At 48.8% G+C, this 19899-nt stretch overlaps 7 protein-coding genes across 7 annotated transcripts; 4 read left to right on the top strand and 3 right to left on the bottom strand.

Annotated features, from left to right (window-relative positions):
* Positions 1-1077: 1077 nt before the first annotated feature.
* On the bottom strand, positions 1078-1919 carry EPUS_02393 (uncharacterized protein; the record flags this gene model as incomplete). Its single annotated transcript, XM_007805299.1, has 2 exons — positions 1078-1167; positions 1236-1919. The coding sequence occupies 2 exons, from the start codon at positions 1917-1919 to the stop codon at positions 1078-1080; spliced, it is 774 nt and encodes a 257-aa protein (XP_007803490.1).
* A 627-nt stretch (positions 1920-2546) lies between these two features.
* EPUS_02394 (uncharacterized protein) lies at positions 2547-3586 on the top strand (the record flags this gene model as incomplete). Its single annotated transcript, XM_007805300.1, has 2 exons — positions 2547-2935; positions 3145-3586. The coding sequence occupies 2 exons, from the start codon at positions 2547-2549 to the stop codon at positions 3584-3586; spliced, it is 831 nt and encodes a 276-aa protein (XP_007803491.1).
* An 897-nt stretch (positions 3587-4483) lies between these two features.
* On the top strand, positions 4484-6729 carry EPUS_02395 (uncharacterized protein; the record flags this gene model as incomplete). The annotated part of the gene is made up of 3 exons (XM_007805301.1): positions 4484-5879; positions 5930-6523; positions 6599-6729. 3 exons carry the CDS (start codon positions 4484-4486, stop codon positions 6727-6729), a joined length of 2121 nt encoding a protein of 706 aa, XP_007803492.1.
* A 1458-nt stretch (positions 6730-8187) lies between these two features.
* On the bottom strand, positions 8188-9111 carry EPUS_02396 (uncharacterized protein; the record flags this gene model as incomplete). The annotated part of the gene is made up of 1 exon (XM_007805302.1): positions 8188-9111. One exon carries the CDS (start codon positions 9109-9111, stop codon positions 8188-8190), a length of 924 nt encoding a protein of 307 aa, XP_007803493.1.
* Positions 9112-10389: 1278 nt separating this feature from the next.
* EPUS_02397 (uncharacterized protein) lies at positions 10390-11220 on the bottom strand (the record flags this gene model as incomplete). The annotated part of the gene is made up of 2 exons (XM_007805303.1): positions 10390-10987; positions 11042-11220. The coding sequence occupies 2 exons, from the start codon at positions 11218-11220 to the stop codon at positions 10390-10392; spliced, it is 777 nt and encodes a 258-aa protein (XP_007803494.1).
* A 314-nt stretch (positions 11221-11534) lies between these two features.
* EPUS_02398 (uncharacterized protein) lies at positions 11535-14780 on the top strand (the record flags this gene model as incomplete). The annotated part of the gene is made up of 1 exon (XM_007805304.1): positions 11535-14780. One exon carries the CDS (start codon positions 11535-11537, stop codon positions 14778-14780), a length of 3246 nt encoding a protein of 1081 aa, XP_007803495.1.
* Positions 14781-16064: 1284 nt separating this feature from the next.
* On the top strand, positions 16065-19717 carry EPUS_02399 (3-hydroxy-3-methylglutaryl-coenzyme A reductase; the record flags this gene model as incomplete). Its single annotated transcript, XM_007805305.1, has 4 exons — positions 16065-16415; positions 16465-16830; positions 16878-19252; positions 19312-19717. The coding sequence occupies 4 exons, from the start codon at positions 16065-16067 to the stop codon at positions 19715-19717; spliced, it is 3498 nt and encodes a 1165-aa protein (XP_007803496.1).
* Between the last annotated feature and the right edge of the window lie 182 nt (positions 19718-19899).

The raw sequence follows: 19899 nt of genomic DNA on the forward strand, positions 1-19899 counted from the left end.
TAAGGGTAAGCTTCTTATTGAGAGGATGTGGGGGTAGATTACGAGATATGAAACAAGAGATAGAAAGAGAGGCAAAGAGACGGGGTGCCACCAAAGACTGCACGGGAACTACTAAGGTCAGCCCTTTTTTTGCGTCATACGAAGAAAACTCTATCAGTCATTTGGTTGACTGTCCGTTTCGTTGGTTTAGACAACAGACGGAGACAAGTCAGATGGTGTTATTTATCGGGTGGGATTAATTGTAATAGATAGCCACGACATGTAGAGATGTAGATACATATAAAAGTATCTTCATATTAGTACTCCTTTCATTCATGTAACAGGTATGCAGTTATCATTCCCCATACTCCTCAACCAACCCCGTTTTCCCAAATGTCCCAAACCCATACTGCAATAACACATTCTGCTTATTTCACAGGCCGTCCTTGGAAGGGGCGTTAATTGGATCAATATACGGGATTGAAGCTTTGTCTCTCTCAGGTCTCAGCAATTTGCGCTTCGTCTGGACAACATGAGCACGTAGAACTTAGAAGAGCACGACGAGATTAACGCAATAAATAGCACCGTGAAAGATTTCTCAACTTCCATTATGTTGATAAGATCAAAGCCAGGGACTTGCAAGCCTTTATGGGCAATTTGTATGCATTCATGCTCTTCTATTCCTAGCACAGGAGGCGGAAATTGGACGGAATGACAACAGACTGGGAGAACATACCAAAAGGGTAAATGGGTTGAAGAGGAGGTAGGTGTAGAGGTATCCGTCTAGGAAGATACCGGTGTTAGGGGCAGGAAGCTGCGTAGCCAATTGAGAAGGAAGTGGGCAGATGAGAAGGTGGTTGAGGTGTACTATTGGGAGAGTTTGGATATCGCTGCCAAAGAAGAGAGCGCGATGTAAAGGAGGGTATTCCTGATCTTCATGTAGATCACTTACGGTCAGTGTTGACTCCACCATTATACACAGATGACTATTGCTAGAGCAGTAAATGCCCATTGTAAGATGCATGAGCTTCCGCTGAAAGACACAAACTAGTCACAATGGTATGTTTTGACATATCACACACGTATGTGCATGCCTGCTCAATCGCACCACCTTTGGTTATTTTTATCGTAGCCGATCACGTCAAGCTCGATATTGAGGCTCTCCAGCATCATGTCCATCGTGAAGGACTGGGTCTGTAGGTCAGTTCCAACTTACCAACGGAGGATCTGCTATCGCAATCTAGGCATGCACTCACATCATCCTCATTTTCCATCACCTCTTCCTCCTTCTCAGAACCATACTTCCTCCTCTCTGTCTCCCACTCATCCTTCCGCATCTCCATTTCTTCTCTCTGCTCCTCGCTCATGTACCTCAGATCTGCCTGCAAATTCTCGTCGTCCCATCCCTCGGGTTTCTTCCTGCTTCGCTCTCGCCAGGCACCCACACCACCCATGCCATTGACGCGGTCTTTGGCGCCTCGAAAGACCTCCTCGGCTGCTTCTCGGCTTGCGAGTTTCCATTTGGTGATCACGTTTTCAAGCTCGGTGTCGGCAGATGAGGATGCGATTTTGAGGGCTTGTTGGGCTGTGTCGAGGTTTTGGCCGAGTCTGTTGAGTTGAAAGATGAGGTCGGAGTGTTGCTTTTCAAGGACATGGAGGATAGAGTCTTCCTTAAGGTGATCTGTTGATGGGTCGGTTGGTGTAGACTTCCCTGTGGATGCTGTGGTTGGATGCGCGTCGAGATGACTGCTGTGGATCGTGGCTGTAAGATCCTTTTTCTGTTCTTGGCCATTGTTCGTGTCAACAGCCTTTTCACCATCTCTTTCACCATCCTCGAATGGCCGAGTAGCTGCTTTTAGTGGGGACTTGAATGGTTTTGAGAGGGCAGACGCCCCATCATTTAGGCGTCTCCGTTTAGTGGAGTAGGACAGGATTGTCATAGCCGTGAGACTCTGGTCAATTAGCAGAAAAGTAGTCAGTAGCTCGGGCAAGTAGATGATAGGTCGTCAACTGGGATGCAATTATTTCATCGTCATCGTTATCATTATCATTATCATCACCACCATGGTACAATCGGTCACCAGATTGCCCATTAGCGAAACTTGAGAGGGGAACCTTTTGGCTGGCCTAGAGGGATCCGAAAACGGTGTTAGCGTGTTCCGTATGGAAGGTTAACTTTAACTTGCTACTGTGCGTAGTTAGACAGAAATCCACACGCCTACACAATCAAACGAGCCCCATGCCTCATGCTTAGCGAAACCCTCGGTGAATAATAATAATCGCCAGCCCAGCCCGACTGAAAGATGACAGCCTCCATTCATGGGACACGCATGCCTACATCAAATCTATTCATCAAACTCCATCATCACCCACCATGATTCATCTCCATCACCACAACACCATCACCACCACATCGCCGCAAACATCTCGATGATTGCTGCTTCTATGCCTGGCTGACGCCTCCTTTGTCAAGCTTAATTTAACAACCACCAACGTGACCTCAGAATCGGCGGACCTCCTTTTACTTGACACACTACCATTACCTCACTCTCACCTCGTACAACATCATGTCGGCTTCCTCTTCCACCACAATCTCAACACCAGCTCAGAATGCTCGACCCGACAAGACCAACAAGCCAAGCAAGATCGTCGTGTTCAAGGTCTCTCCTGAGAAGCTCGGTCGCTTCATGCCAAAACCAACCCAGCGAAAGAACTCGAAAGCAAAATCGACACCATCCTCAGTCTCAACACCAACAAGTGCCCCAGCTGCCGCTTCCGCTCTAGCTCCTGCGTCTTCACCTAATGGCGATGCCTCAGAAAGTAATTCCACCCCAGTACCTGGTGCCACGGAAGCACCAAAGAAAAAAGGCACTGGTGCAAGAGCCGGTACGAAAAGAGCGTTAGATGGTGCCGCTAAATCTCGAGGCAAACCAGGGCCGAAGAAGAAGCCTAGACTGTAAGTCACCTTGCTTACCGTTTCGCTGGATTTCGCACCTCTCTATTCATCTCTTTTTTGTTTTGTCCTTGTCTAGTCCACGACAGCTTGCGTGTGCTGCACCCCATCTGCAGCGCATGCACATCGCTGGCCGCCCTCCATAGACCTTTGCCGTTTAGATTACACTCATCCATTTTATTTCAATTTCATATACTAACCTCAATACTTAGTGAGGACGGGACTATCGACCACGCTGGCAAGCCAATTGGTGGTGGTGGTGGGGGTGGGGGTGCTGTCACTAATGGCACTCACAAACTTGGACCTAAAGCCAACCAGGGTGCCATAAATGCTGGGCTGCGAGCTCTCGACCGATCCGGGAAACCATGTCGAAAGTGGGAACGTAAGCCAATTCAACTCAAGAGTTTTACCGGGGTTGTGTGGGAATTACCATCGTGGCGAGCTCCCAAGTCAAAATTGCCAAAGGAAGAAAGCCAGGAGAGCAAAGATGCCTCACAGCCGAGTGGCAGCAAAGCCAACGACAGCAGCACAGCAATGGATAGTGAAAAGAGCAATGCTGGTGAGAATGGAACACGGCTTGTGATGGAGTCAACACCAGCCGCCAGCTCTCCTGTCCCAGCTCCTCTGCTAGCTCCTGTCGCTGCAACTGGATGAAATGTCAGCGCTCCATGCTCGACATTTCGAAGTCGCCTCTACCACACAATCATGCTACATTTATCATCTACAGTTTTTTTGTTACCATACTGTCAAAACGTGGTAGCGGAATACGGTCTGGCTCGCAGGGCGTGTGCTGCACTTATCACCTTATCGAAAGGCAGTCCTTATCTGCAGGAATTACAAGAAAAGCCTCTTCCAGTGTATCTCCACTTTTTCTTCTCTTCATCAAGGCGTTAAGAGCATACTAGCTGTATGCATGGAAAAGATCTAGAATGAGGCAAAAGTTAGTATGCAACCAGCAACATGGAGTCAAGGTCATAGGGAAACATCAGGTGGCTCAGGCAATGTCACCTGCAGCGTGTATTTCTACATCGGCGTCAATTAGTTAGCAACCATTAATCAGGCTTTTCTCCCAACAATCTGTTCTCTGTACGGAGTAGTACGGAGTATTATGGAGTACCAGTAGAATCACCCCCTTACCCGGATTATGCCTGGAAAGATCCTAGCAATAAGCCTGATTCTGCCGCTAAATCGAAGTAGAGTGTCCCCTAGAGCTCTTCAATCCGTCCCCGCATCAGCTAACTTACCTCATCTGCTCACGAGAGGATGTTGAACACGATTAAACGCCCCCGACATTGAGAAACAAAGCTGTTCACCGTAATTGCAGATAAGTCAAGACTGTGCATCGACATGCCACCAAGCCTGCATTCGAGAAACACTCAGTCAAATCCTTGATCGTCATTTGCTCATCCAAATACATCACTATCAACCAATCTCGCGGACCGCTCGCATATCTTGATTTGGTAAAGCATCCTGACGGAGACATCACAAATACACTGTCATTCTGCCCTTCACTGTCACTCCAGGGCGTGGAAAAACAATCTGTTAACAGGCATGACAAATGGCTCCAGCGCTGGTAATGCGCCACCGGCTTCATACCCTGCCGGACCCAGCGGCAGTCTGATGCCTCGAAGGTCATCATACGCTTCTGTTCTATCTGGGGCAGTGCCACAGAGCTACGCTTCCCCCGCCAGAGCAGGAGCCTTTTCTCATCTCGTCAACGCAACACCGAGCAGTTCTTATCCCCCTCAATACGTGCCCGATCATCGCTACCAACGTCCAGTATCTGGGCAAGAACCTACTCCAACCGCAAACGCCTCGGGTTCATGGAGGAAGAATACCCAACTCCCATCATACTCAAGAAAGTTCGCGGGCATCGTTGGTAACACAATGCCCAACAATGTGGGTTCAGGCTCGTTCTTCGTACCTTCATACCTTAGGCATTCACGATACGTAGCAAAACTAGAGGCTGCACACAAAGCAAAACTGGCAGCTCAACGTGAGGCAACATCAGCCCATTCTTCGAATGGTGTATCTCTTTCAACCAGCTCAAGCAATGCCAACCTGCATCGAATGGCGCCCTCCCATCGGGGTATGACATACGATATCATCGAGAATGCTCCTCCCAGTGAAGACGATAACCTGGTCCCTTTACCATCAAGATGGAATGATATGGACAAATGTCCAGGGCTTGATCTGCTTCAGGATGGAACGGAAATACGCTACAGCGGACCGAGTAATAAAATGGAGCTTGAAGCTGGTGCCGCACGTGCGGACCATCCCATGTCACCTCAATGCGGCATATATTACTTTGAGGTTGAGATAAAGAACAAAAGCAAAGATGGTATGATTGCAGTTGGCTTCTCCAATCATAGAGCTTCTCTCGAACGCTTGCCCGGTTGGGAAAGCGAGTCCTGGGCTTACCACGGTGATGACGGGAAATCATTCTTCGGCGAAGGGACAGGCAGGAATTACGGACAGACATTCGGGATCAACGATGTAATTGGGTGTGGTGTAGATTTTGCATCTGGTTGTGCTTTCTTTACCAAAAATGGCAGAAATCTTGGAATTGCGTTCAGGGAACTGAAGAACGTCAGACCATTTCCCGCGGTAGGGATGAAGAAAAGTCCCGGCTCTTGGATCAGCGTCAACTTTGGACAGAGACCTTTTATCTTCGATATCGACGGTATGATGGCACAGCAGAGGTTAAGCTTTGATAAAGAGATCAATGCTACCCCGATCTCCGCACTACGACTTAATCCACCTATGGACGAGTCGACGCTTGTTCAGGAGCTCGTTGCACATTTTCTTGCACATGATGGATACGTGGAGACTGCAAAAGCATTTGCAGAAGAGGTCCGCACACAGTCGAGACCTTTGCGTGGTGATGACAGCAGCGTTCTACAGGAATTTGAGGTTGCTGAAGATTACCATGCTATCTATCGTCAGAGTTAGTATTTCTCAACCACTAACGATTGAGTATGAAACTTATTTGGATAGAAATTCGCGCCTCGATATTGGAAGGGGATATTGACAAAGCATTCAAACACACCACAGCCTACTATCCTCACGTCTTAGAAGACAACCCCGAAATAGTATTCCGCCTCAAATGCCGAAAGTACGTCGAAATGATAAGACGTTTCTCCGAATTGCACAATCCGACTCCAGCCACAGACATTCCTAGCAATCCCTTTCCCATCAAATCTAGCAGCAATGGCCACGCCGACGTCTTCGACGAAGACATGGAACTAGATGACGAGAACGATACCGAAAACGACTCCTTCCAAGAAACAAACACCAGTAATGGCGAGGACACCCAGCCTGAGGAAGACGATGAGGACGAAGATGGAAGAGAAGAATACCACAACGTTCCCACCGATCCCACCAAGCATGGAGAACTTCTCCAAGAAGCGATTTCCTACGGTCAAACCCTAACGCGCGAATACCGCGACGAGAAAGAAGAATACCAGAAAACGCTCGAGGATATATTCAGTTTGATTGCCTATGATGATGCCAAGTCGAGCGTTCATGGGCATTTGTTGGAGATTGAGGGAAGGGTGCAGGTGGCGGAGGAGCTAAACTCGGCCATTCTGGGTGAGTGTGCGCGATAGCGACCCCAGAAGGGGGCTATGAGGACTCTTGATAAGTTGTTGACGGGTTTTTGTTTAGTATCACTCGGCCGATCCTCCTCCGCTGCCATTGAACGGCTCTACCAGCAGACTGAAGCCCTGGTAAGCGACCTCAGCGATTTGGGGCATCCGGCGGCGTTTGTCAATGTCAGGGATGTATTTCGGACGTGACCCGTGATATCTCGAAGCTCCTCTCCTGCATAGCCGGAGTTACTATGCATCCATGTCCCTTGGGTTTGGTGTGTGTCTGCTTACTCCACTTTTGAAATTGGGCAACCTAGATCGTGTTTCTCTGGGGCTGGGCGTTGGGTGAGGGCAATCAAGCGGGGCGATGGTGTTGAAGGCTAGGAGGGTGCAAGAACGTAGTCAAGCAAGCGAGGGAGCCGGTCATCTGGTGGATCGCCAGCGCAGAGAGAGCATGGCTTGAGCGGAGAGCATAATATATACATACAGTGAATCGAAAGGCTGAAGCCGGACTTTTCCACTCCAGCTACAGATGGAATACCTTTCCATTCTCCGTTGGTGTTTCTCCTATCCTTCTCGTACCCGGTCCTGCCCTTACTCTGCTTATCACCGTTTCCTCTGTCTCCTACCCACTGTTTGAGAATCTCCTACTGCCTTTCCTGACCCCCTCTCTCCTTGTCCCCGTGCTCTCTCTCTCTCTCCCCCCCCCTCCTCTCTGGCCCTTTTACACCATCCCTATCAATACAAACACGCCTTTCCACCTCTCACATCCCGCGTCTCAACCACCCCGAATCTCCATCCCCCCCCCCTCTTGCCTGGTTCTCTGCAGGCTTCGTAAGAAAAGAAGAAGAAGAAGACGCAGACGATGCGCCTTTTGTCCCAAAGGGCTCAGACGCCATGAATAGTTAGCGGATATCACGAGGACATGGAAATCTGAACAAGAGAAATTGTAGTGCTTTGGTTGGTTGATTGGTTGATTTGATATGATATTATCTGGTCTACTACGGATGCTGATGTGGTGTAGCCCGACTGCTGTGCCGGGATCATGATTCGGTTGGGGTAACCGGTTGCGGTTTGGGGTGGGGAGGGTACTCATATGTCCTTTTTGGGGGGAGGCTTTCTCGTGAGGTTTATGAAAAAAGGAAAAGAGAGCGTGCTAGCATTTGATTGGGGCAGGATGGGGCAGGATATGGGGAGGGATGGGCATGGGTGAATTGATCATGTATGAAACGTATACGCAAGACAAAATCAATCCAATCGCCTATTAATTCCCGCTCGCTATATCTGGTAACTGTGAACTCTTAAGGAGTGTGTATCCGTGTCGGCATGAAAATCAAGCCTCCCCTTGCTTCTTTGCGCTAATTGCTTGCTGTGCATCTCATGTCATCCCTGTTATTACTCTCTGTATCCCCGCTCCTATCCTGCGACGTGTCCATAAATGAGAAGAAAAAAACAAGCAACCAAAACAAGGAGGAACTAAAACAAAAATCAGACTAAGAAACTCGAAATCCAAGAAGAAACAACCGAGAAATGCCCATTGCTGTGTGCGCCACGCTATGCCAATGCTGTCCATACCTGCTGGAAGCTGATTACTGATGTTGAAAGAGATAAGAATTAAAGTGATTACTCCCCTTTTTCCTCTCTCAGCATAGACTAGCTGATCATCTAAGCTCTCGTACTCGTGGTCAAAACAGATGTTTTCATGGTCGTGGCAGCGGTACTGCTAATTGGCTGGCTTGTGATAGTTGGTGAGGTAATCGTGCCATTACCGGATCCACTAGTGGTCACTGTCGTACTTGTTGTCAAGCTCGTAAGTGGGAAGGGTGGTGCGCTGCCGTCACCGCTACCGCTGCCTGTGCCTGTGGGTCCAGGGACTGGGCTGGCCGTGCCAGAAGTTGTAGGGTATGGTGGCATATCATTTTTCGCAGATCCTGTCGGCTCTGGAGGTGGATTCATGGTTGGTTGTGCGGGGATAATTATGGTGACGATTGAGCTTGTTATATCTTGATAAGTTATTGTCTGACAGTTCTTGTCACAGTGAGGTGGGGCGGGGATGATGGGTTGCTGTGGTAGGAGGGAGTTGATATAGACAGTTGTTGTTTGTACGGGTTGCACAGGGCAGTTAGGGGGTGGTGTAGGGACTGGAACGTGTGGCGTGACAATCATGATGTTGGTTGGTGGTATAAGTTTGGTGATTGGATAGCATGTGGTCGTGGTGTAGGCCTGTGATGTGATATAGGTCGAGTAATATGTCTTGGTCCCAGACACAGAGACAGGATTTGAGTGAGGAGTGAGCGAGTACCGTGTCACTGTCTCGGTGGTAGTATAAGTGGTGGTCATAGTCGCGGTACCGGTATTCGTAATGGTGGTAACATCAGTAGCGGTTGAAGTGGATGTCGTGGTCTGGTTTTGTACTGGTATGGAGGGAGACGTTGTTGTGCTTGTGGAGAGACTATGTGTGGGAATGGATGTTGTGCTTGTGGAGAGACTATGTGTGGGAATGGATGTCGTGTTCGTCGACAACTGTAGTTGAGGTGCAGCAAGAGCTGGCACGGCTAGAGCTGCTACAAGGAAGGGTAGGAGCTGCATGTTCATGGAATGGACCGAGGACTTCTGTAGACAAATGAAATGCTGGTGCCAAAGAGACGGAGAAAAACGAGTGTAGAATATGAGAGAATGCAGTGCAAGACAGATAAGAGCAAGGAACAGTCAAGCGAGATGCGATAGACATTTATATCAAGTTCATGATTTGCAACTACAAATCACTGCCACATTCTTCCAACGAATCCTTCCTCACAGGGTTAAATGAATTCGTACGGCCGGAAGGCTGAATACGCAGCCTTACAGCATGGCAGTCGCCTTCTATGATCAGAAGTACTATGTCTGATGTCAATTATGATATTCTTGGAGACCAGGATGGTAGCCTAACCTTTAACACGCGTATGTTTTCGAAGTCAGCCACAACAGGGTAACATTGCAAGTGGATGGTTGGGAGCTGCAGTGGCGATAAGACGCATTGGAGTTGCAACGGAGTCGGAGTATTTCTGGCCTCCGGCCGTGATTAATCAGCTCACAAATCGGGGGGTGGTAGGATGGGGATGTTTCGTAGCCTTATACCGAGTACGACATACAATTTCAACGATTTACTACGTATTGCCACGCCATCACGAGTCTAACACTTATGTTGCACTTATGTTGCTCGTGGCTCTTACGCAGCTTGCTCTGTCAAAGCCTCACCTACAACTGGGTATAGCTGCCCTATATGACATTCTGAATGCATTGGCCGAAGCTTTGCATCCGAATATGCCCTGTTCTAGCATACTAGTACCACGGACACACCATGCTAGGAATAAGCTGCACTGTAAAGCTCCGTCTGCGAACATCTGCCCGTTGCTTATCAGAATGGACCCATTTCCCTCTATCTGCGGCAAAAGTCTTTCACAGCGAGTAGACAAACATAACTCTGAAGCACCCTTATGTTCCCTCAGGTAATGTACATTTTGGGAAGAAACCTGCTGCTAGCCCCGTTTATTCTCTATTCTCGTAACGTAGGACCGTATTTTGACTGCTTGCTCTGTACTCCTGCACTGACAGGTAGGCAAGTGAGGTTCAACTGCCCCGGAGGGCCCGGTTGCAACAATGTCTTAGTCGAAAATAGTGAAGAGCCCGGGTGGTTTGGGTTGGGCGAAATGATGAGAGTGCCTGTCGAGGTGGTCTGTGTAGCGGGTGAAAATCAGTGCTGTTGCAGTTTTCCATGATCCAGACGAAGTAGCACGGCTCCCCCACTAAACAAAGGTAACTGTCCGCTCAGGCGGTCCAGTGCCTTCGCCACTACTGCGAATGAGTAGTGGCCGACAGCTGTCGTATTCACTTTCTGCCGCGTAGGATTCGTATGCCATGAGTCCGAACCACTTCCTCCATGATAGTTCTAACCTGCTTACAGCCATCGACTCCCACTGCAAGCATAGCTTCCAATTTCTTACCATTCTGGCCAATTTGGATACGAGACTCCATGATAAGCACCGATACTTTATCCTCCTGGTGTTCACTGAGTCCCGCCACTGTGCCTACGGAAAGAAAGGGCAACTCAAGTTCCTCAGAGTTGTTGAGGTCGAGGATAGGATCGGAAGGTGTGATGCCATCTGTAGAGGTAATCATTCCGCTTGTGACTGCAGCAAGAATGGAGGGCATAGGGACCCCTGCATCAACGAGAGCTAGGCTAGCAGCATTGAGACAGGAAGCGAGAAGGGCACCGTCCAGACTCAGAACGTGCAAGGAAATTGTGATGGAGCTTCGGGGGTAGAGATGAGTAAAGAGATGTGCTTGGAACGCCGATGAGATTGTGGTCTGTAATTCCTGGACTCGCTTGTCGCCCTTCATACGTCTTCTCCGGTCGGTCTGCGCGAACGGTGCAACTGTGACTTCGGTCTCAATGAGGGCATTGTTTGTGTCACGCTGACCTCGTCTGGTCCATATGGATCAGTCCAATTCTGCGACAAGTGATGCATGGTCGACATACCCTTCTCTTGGACCGACGATGTTGCACACGACAACTGTATTACCCATAACGAATTGACTGCTCCCATCGGTGGAGGACTGGGTAGAGATTGAGGCAGAAATACGCCGGAGTTCGTTCCATCTTCTACCGTCTGAACGGAGAAGGGTCTGGCCATATGTTGATGCCGTATCAAGTGGCATATTGCCTTCGTTAAATAATCATATGCGCTTTGTACGATTGTTGATCTGATAGATGGGCCCGCAGCTAGACAACGCTTTGATTTCACATACTTTCCACGACAAGGTGTTCCGAATATTTCCAAAATACCGTAAATCAATACACACAAACGTAGAAACATACCTGAGCTCTTGCCCAGGAACCAAGCTTCACACACGTGACAACGCGAAGAACCTAACGCGCTTAAAGCTGGTGGTGCCTAAACTCCGTCACTTCTTTAAGACTCGGCCATACCATCACCCTTGGGTCTGGGTATACTCTACATGACCTGAGGATCATGGTATCTTACGACCTGGATGGCTCCGAAGCAGAGTCAGATATTTCCCATGATCTGCATGTACAAACTAAGGTCCCAGGCAAGATGTCTAGCACCGGTAACATATTGATTAGAAATGATGCTACCAGCCATAAAAAGAATAAAGCCATAGATAGTCTCATAGCAGAAGTGCACGAATTAGACACTTCCGAATCTTCAGGTATCGGTGAAGCTGTTGACCTTGATCAATACGGCGAAAACGAGCCGCCTCGAAAAAGGCGACCCTTGCTACCCACCCAACCAGAAAGGCTTGAATGGTCCGAGGATGACTCGGCTAACGATGGCGAAGCAACCTATAGGAGATTTCAGTCGAAGAAGTCCGATCACAGGAAACGCGCAATCAGGTCTACAAAAAAAGCAAAGGCAATCGAGGCGCAGAATCATCAGCGGGCGGGCGGGAAGACTTCGACTGGAGTAGGCAAGCGTACGTCGAAGACGAAGAAGGCATCAGGATCGACGGAGCAAGGCGGTGGAGATGGTACTTCAGATGATGAACTCATGGAGTGGACTGTTCCAGATTATCTAAAAGAGCGACGGGCGCAGTTTGATGCGAGAGCAGAGAAATTCAAAGCAGGCGGCCTAAAGCTACCGCCAGCATACGATGAAGTTCACTTCTCCGATGACGAGCGGCTTGAGAGACTCACGGAACGGCCACAATTTCCTACCGACCCACCTGCCAAGTATGAGGATATTCATCTTCCATATTCCTTGGGTTTGGTCCCAGCACCCATCGCTCAGTGGCTTCGGGATTACCAGGTCCAAGGCGTTGAATTCCTTCATGAGCTTTTTGTCTACCAGAAAGGTGGCATCCTAGGTGATGATATGGGCCTCGGCAAAACTGTGCAGGTAATTGCCTTTCTGACTGCTGCCTATGGGAAGACCGGTGATGAAAGAGACGACAAAAGAATGCGCAAGATGAGGCGATCTCACAACCGGTGGTATCCACGTACCTTGATCATTTGCCCTGGAACGCTTATCTCAAATTGGCAGGATGAATTTCGTCGCTGGGGATGGTGGCATGTTGATGTTTATCATGGATCTGCTGACGTCAAAGATGCTGCAATAGCAGCTGCGCAATCTGGTCGAGCAGAAGTAATGATTACAACATATACCACCTACAGAATGAACAGGGATGTGATCAACATGATCGCATGGGACTGTTGTGTAGCTGACGAATGTCATGCTATCAAAGAGCGCAAATCTGAAACCACGTACGCACTCAACGAGGTTAACGCATTGTGTCGGATAGGCCTTACAGGTACTGCCATCCAAAACAAATATGAAGAGCTCTGGACCTTGCTCAACTGGACCAATCCTGGACGGTTTGGTCCGATCTCGACCTGGAAGGCGTCTATATGTGACCCACTAGAGCTAGGTCAAAGCCATGACGCCACAGTTTATCAATTGAGCAGGGCAAGAAAGACGGCCAAGAAGCTTGTGGAGAACCTACTGCCTCCGTTTTTTCTGCGCAGAATGAAGACACTGATCAAAGATCAGCTACCTAAAAAAAGTGACCGCGTGGTATTTTGTCCTTTAACTCAGACTCAAGCCGATGCTTACGAAAGATTCCTGGATGGTGATGTAGTGCGGTACATCAAGCAAAGCGCCGAGTTTTGTGACTGTGGTTCTGGCAAGAAGATGGGTTGGTGCTGTTATGCTTTACTTCCAGATGGGTCGAAGTGGCAGAACCATGTCTTTCCGGCGATATCAACCTTGCAGAAACTGAGTAATCATCTTGCTATTCTGATTCCCCAGAGCTCAGATTCCAACGACAAACAAGACAAGGATCTCGAATTACTTCGCACGTGCGTACCAGATCAGTGGCGCAAGCTGCACGCCGAAAGGGACTCAATCCTCCACTACTCGAATCCGGAATTCTGTGGTAAGTGGCGGATATTGAAGAAGTTGCTGAAGTTTTGGCATGGCGAGGGGAATAACAAAGTGCTGGTCTTCAGCCATTCCGTTCGATTATTGAAGATGCTGCAGATGCTCTTCAACCATACAAGTTACAGCGTTTCGTACCTTGATGGCAGCATGAAATATGGGGATAGGTACGCTGTTGTGACAGACTTTAACACCGATCCCAGCCAGTTTGTTTTCCTAATCTCGACACGTGCCGGAGGCGTGGGTCTGAATATTACTTCAGCCAACAAAGTCGTGGTGGTCGATCCAAACTGGAACCCTTCGTACGACCTTCAAGCGCAAGACCGAGCTTACCGGATAGGTCAGACGCGCGACGTCGAGGTCTTCCGGCTGGTGAGCCAAGGAACGCTTGAGGAGATTGTGTATGCGCGACAAATATACAAACAGCAGCAAGCGAACATCGGATATAATGCAACCACTGAGAGAAGATACTTCCAGGGCGTACGTGGTCGACAAGATCAGAAAGGCGAGATTTTCGGCCTTAACAACCTATTTGCTTACCAGAATGACAATGTTGTGCTAAGAGACATCGTAAACAAGACCAACATTGCCGAGAGCAAGGCAGACCTACGCATTGCAAGCCTTGAGCTGGATGGTGACAAGGATGAGGACGTGAAAAAGGATATTGATGCCGATGATGATGACCCGTTAGATGCTTCTTTCAAGACCGAAGACGATAACGAAGAGGCTGCTATGTCACAGCTTGCAGCCATGATCACAAAGGATGGATCTAAGCCAAAGAAGAGAAATCGATCTTCCAAATCTGAGTTATCGAAGAGTGCAAAGCATGATCCCGTGCAAGCGATCCTTTCTTCCGCCGGCGTACAGTACACGCATGAAAATAGCGAGGTCATTGGCAGCTCCAAAGTAGAAGCAGATCTTTCCAAGCGGGCTGAAGAAGCAGCAGAAGGTGGCAGCACACAAGAACAGTCAGCACGGGTCTTTATGGTAGACAGCCAGTCACAAGCATCGAGGAATGGGAAGTCGAACGTGACTTGCCAAACAAATGGCATCACATATCAATACAGACCTCCCGAAGCAGTCAAGAAGCGACAATTCTGCTCCATGGCCAGATGGGCAGGGTACAAGGATGCAGTAGAATTTGCATTGGTCGTAGAAGGGTGGACGCAAGAGGAAAGAAGGACTTGTCTCGACCGGTTCTATGATTGGCGCAGGGAGGTTTTAGCTGGTGAGGGAGACATCGAGGAAGAAGAGAAGAATTTGGTGGAGCTGGTTGCTCTAGAAGATGCTGAACAAGCGAGTGACGAAGACGATGAATTATGAGAGTTTTGCATGCGTATGGACATTCTCAAACAATATCCTGAAGAGATCAATAGTTAGCTAATTCATTCGGCTGGGTGAATGCCATTTGATGTTCCGCAACGAGTACCTGTCGACTCGATCTATGGCAAGTAATCGTGCGTGAACATAATGGCGAGATGCCGGAACGCTAATACCCTTGTTCAATGATTGGATCGTGGTATAACCTTGATGCAGGCATACGCATAAGCATCGTCACCATCGTCAGCAGCTGTACAAGCTAGGACGTGGACTGTTGTCATTGTTCCTGCCATTTCAAAACATCATGATATTTTGTGGTTGAGGATCTACATTTGCTTAAAACAACGTCTGACTCCGTAACTTATCATGAGATGCGTTCGGAGAGTCAACTTTGAGTATCCAATTCATACGGCGTCAAGTTCGGCGCTCGGCGTTCAGACACGCTGATGTCCTGCCCTACCGCTAGCTGAAGGATCAGAATTGTCTATTTAAGACTTTCGATAAAAGACTTTGGTGTCCAATAAACTTGGACAGTAATCAGAAAGGTAAATCATCTTCGTGGCACTAAAAATAGTACCTCATCACTTAGAGAAAGTGCCTGAAGGCTTAGCTTGATCGTAGTGACAGCGAGAAATTCGGGAAAGTGGTAACGATTAGGTAGCAACCAATATACCCAACCCCGAGCGCTAACCCCGAGCGCCGAGCTTCAGGTGCATGCCAGATAACGGTACTGCTTAAGTAGAAGGGGGTCTGTCTCCGTACCATGTCTGTTAAGTGGGGACACTGTTGAACCAGACTTAATCCACCCAATTTTTTCCATAGCGCTCTAGCCTGGTATATGGGCAATTTTCCAAGCGCAAATCAAAGTCGCAGGGGCAGGTAATAACAACCAAAAACTTGTTTTCAAGCCTGAGCAGAGCTGCATTCTCTCCCATACCGTTGCGCGAATACATCTCGTCTTTCCTCTGCTGTGTTAATAGATGTGATCGGTTTGGCCGCAGTCACATCGCAAGCTCGAGATTTTGAAACATAGCATATCATCTGCGGTATGTTAACATTGCGGCTGCCATTGACCGCACCTGTCCTAAATTTGCACTCACCTCCCTCAATATTTGGAACTAACAACACAACGGAAAACAATCAGACTGCAAGCTAAGGGTTTCGTTTTCTAGGGAAGAGTATTTCATTTGCATCAAGCCATGAGAAGGTAGACCGTCTGGACCTGCGCACTCCTTTGACCGCTACTCTTTACGTCACTCCTGCGAACAACACCTGTGGTCACTCAATATGAGAGGATCCGCCCTGCTGCCGAAACAGCTGCGGGCCCTGGGCGCCACAAACAAAGATGGACGTCCATCCTGGCTCAATAGTACAATAACTGCGAACTTGCTATCTGCTTCTCATCAAGCATGCATGCACCCAATTCATACCATTGTGGTCATTGCTTTGTTGGCAAGCACATCCTACGTTGGTCTGTTGCAGCAAAGCTTGTTCGAGACTGCAGGACCGACAAGTTATCTACAAGGCTACGTTGATGTGGACTCTCTGCTTGAGGGCGGAAGGACACTTGAGCTTAGCAGTCGTACCTCTTGGAGGTGGCAGTCTAACGATAGTTTTTCGCCCCAGCAGATTAACAATGTGGGCATTATCAGTGTCTAATTGGTCAATACTGACTGACATATTACAGGCCTCGCAGCACCTAGCTCTAACAACCTTCACCTTCCCAGACTCCTTATCGTCGTCTGCTCAATTGGCTCCGCTAGCGGAGGCGGTACCCATTCCAGCAAACATCTCCGCAAAAAGGATACCCTCGACGCCCAATGTACTCTCAGCAATATCCCAGGACTCTTCCTTGTCCTTTTCCATTCCATATGCCGAAGCGTCAGACTTCCTCAAAGCTGTTCAGGAGATTCCAGGAAGATCGAAAACCAGCAATGGTAAAGAAGACAAAATATGGATCATGAAGGCTGCTCGTTTCAGTGGTCATGGTTCTCGAAGAACATATAGAGCATGGTTAAGCGACGGGTGGAGTTCTTTTGTTGATCTCGTCAAGGTATGCATCTTATTCTCAACCGGGGGTCTTCTACTGATGATGTCAAGCATGCTGAGACTTTAGATATCATAATCATGGCGTTGGGTTACCTTTCCATGCATCTGACTTTCATTTCCTTGTTTCTGTCGATGAAACGGCTGGGCTCTAACTGCTGGCTGGCCACCTCTGTGCTACTATCGAGCCTTTTCGCCTTTTTGTTCGGTCTCCTGATTACCACAAAACTTGGCGTTTCCATCAACATGGTCCTGCTGTCCGAAGGACTGCCATTTCTAGTTGTGACCATCGGCTTCGAGAAATCGATCATTCTCACAAAAGCAGTCCTATCTGCATCATTTGACTCACGGAAAAAGCCGTCCACGAACGATGCCGCAAATGGTCATGTCTGGGGAGCACCACCAGCTCAGTCCCCACCTTCGATTCAAGATGCGATTCAAACGGCAGTAAAGGAGAATGGATTTGAGATAGTACGCGATTATGCAATAGAGATTGCAATCCTGGTGGCAGGTGCGGCTTCGGGTGTACAGGGTGGGCTGCGACAATTCTGCTTTTTAGCAGCATGGATCCTCTTGTTCGACTGCCTCCTACTTTTCACCTTCTACACCACTATCCTTTGCATTAAGCTTGAGATAAACCGCATTAAACGACACGTTGCGCTTCGCAAGGCGCTGGAGGAGGATGGCATTAACCGACAAGTGGCCGAGAAAGTAGCTACCAGCAATGACTGGCCAAGTGGGACCCCTGACGCATCAGCTGCCTTTAATATATTTGGGAAAAAGGTTCGCGCGAGCAGTGTTCCGAAGTTTAAGATATGGATGGTCACCGGATTCGTGCTGATCAACGTCTTTAACTTGTGCACAATACCATTCAGGAACGAGAAGAGTTTCAAAGCGTCCAAAGGATCAGTGTCGCATGTGTTGGCTCCTGCTCCAATTGACCCGTTCAAGGTTGCAGAAAATGGGTTGGATTCTATCTACGTCTCCGCGAAGAGCCAGGGGCTGGAGACGTTCGTGACAGTCCTGCCACCCATCAAATACGAGCTTGAATACCCGTCGATCCATTACTACGAGGACGAGGACGAAATGGGACTTTTTGACATCGAATACACCGATCAGTTCCTGAATGCTGTTGGTGGCAGGGTCATCGAAGGCGTACTCAAAAGCTTGGAAGACCCTGTTCTAAGCAAATGGATCCTCATTGCACTGACAATGAGCCTGATCTTGAACTGGTTTCTCTTTAATGCTGCTAGGTGGAGTATCAAAGAACCACAATCTGCAAAACGAACGCCTCCCATTCAGGCCCCGCCTCGACCCCAACATATCCGCAAGCCGCTTCCGGCTACAGGAGTTAGTGGGTCAGAACGCTCAACAGCTGAATGTGAACAAATGCTTAAGGACAAGAAAGCCCCATATCTCACTGATGAGGAGCTCATAGAACTCTCACTTCGAGGAAAGATTCCTGGCTACGCGATCGAGAAAACCATGGAAGATGAGGAATTGATGACTCGTCTCGAATCTTTCACAAGGGCCGTCAAGATCAGGCGGGCCGTCGTCTCAAGAACACCAGCTACCAGTGAGATGACTCATCTACTCGAAAGCTCTAAAACTCCATACAAGGACTTTAACTATGGTCTTGTTCATGGCGCATGTTGTGAAAATGTCATCGGCTATCTCCCGTTACCACTTGGTGTTGCCGGCCCTCTCGTGATAGACGGCCAAAGCTACTTTCTTCCGATGGCCACTACAGAAGGTGTGCTCGTTGCCAGCACGAGCAGAGGTTGCAAGGCAATTAATTCTGGGGGCGGTGCCGTCACTGTAATTACAGGCGATGGGATGACACGAGGCCCCTGCGTAGGTTTTCCGACACTGGCCAGAGCTGGCGCGGCGAAGATCTGGCTTGACTCTGAAGAAGGTCAGAAAGTGATGAAGAATGCTTTCAACTCGACAAGTCGCTTTGCAAGACTACAAAGCATGAAAACAGCACTTGCAGGGACATACCTGTATATCAGATTTAAGACGACAACTGGAGATGCCATGGGCATGAACATGATCAGCAAGGGGGTGGAGAAGGCTTTACACATAATGTCGACGGAGGCAGGATTTGATGACATGTCTATCATCTCGGTATCGGGCAACTTCTGCACCGACAAAAAGCCCGCTGCGATCAACTGGATTGACGGGAGAGGCAAATCCGTCGTAGCAGAAGCCATCATACCAGGGCACGTCGTTCGAAGCGTCCTCAAAAGTGACGTGAATGCTCTGGTCGAACTCAACACAGCCAAAAATTTGATTGGCAGTGCCATGGCAGGCAGTATTGGCGGGTTCAATGCGCATGCTTCCAACATTATCACAGCAATGTTTCTTGCCACTGGTCAGGATCCTGCTCAAAATGTGGAGAGCAGTAATTGTATCACCATCATGAAGAAGTGAGTCCACTCGCTTAAACTCTCCTATTTACTTCACCACTGACATGTTTCACTCCTAGCAACAACGACAACCTCCAAATATCTGTTTCCATGCCCTCAATCGAAGTGGGCACTATCGGCGGCGGTACCATCCTTGAGGCCCAATCCAGCATGCTCGACCTTCTCGGTGTCCGTGGCGCGCATCCAACTACTCCGGGAGAGAATGCCCGCAAGCTCGCCCGGATTATGGGTGCCGCCGTGCTAGCTGGCGAACTGAGTCTCTGCTCGGCGCTTGCGGCGGGGCATCTTGTGAAAGCGCATATGGCGCATAACAGAAGTCAGGCACCTACACCGATGAGGGCTACGACTCCAGTCAGTGCGGCGGTGGAGCCGTATATTCGTGCCACGAGGGAGGTGGCTTCACCAGGTTTGGCGCTGACTTCCGGAAATGCAGGGCTGGGTTTGAAGATGACGGCTGCGAGATGAGGCGATGTAGTCATGTATCTGATACATTGGCAGAGCGATGAAACGTGGAGATAAAAGTAGAGGGGGGTTCTACATACATCTCTTTTACATGGCGTTTGCTTCCTGATCAAGCGTGTAGCGGCACTACCAAGATACATAGAGGCTAAAAATCTTTCTATCACTTCTCGCGGCCCGCACATATT

Source organism: Endocarpon pusillum, assembly GCF_000464535.1.
Source record: "Endocarpon pusillum Z07020 unplaced genomic scaffold scaffold4192, whole genome shotgun sequence".
In the NCBI taxonomy this organism is placed as follows: Eukaryota; Fungi; Ascomycota; class Eurotiomycetes; order Verrucariales; family Verrucariaceae; genus Endocarpon; species Endocarpon pusillum.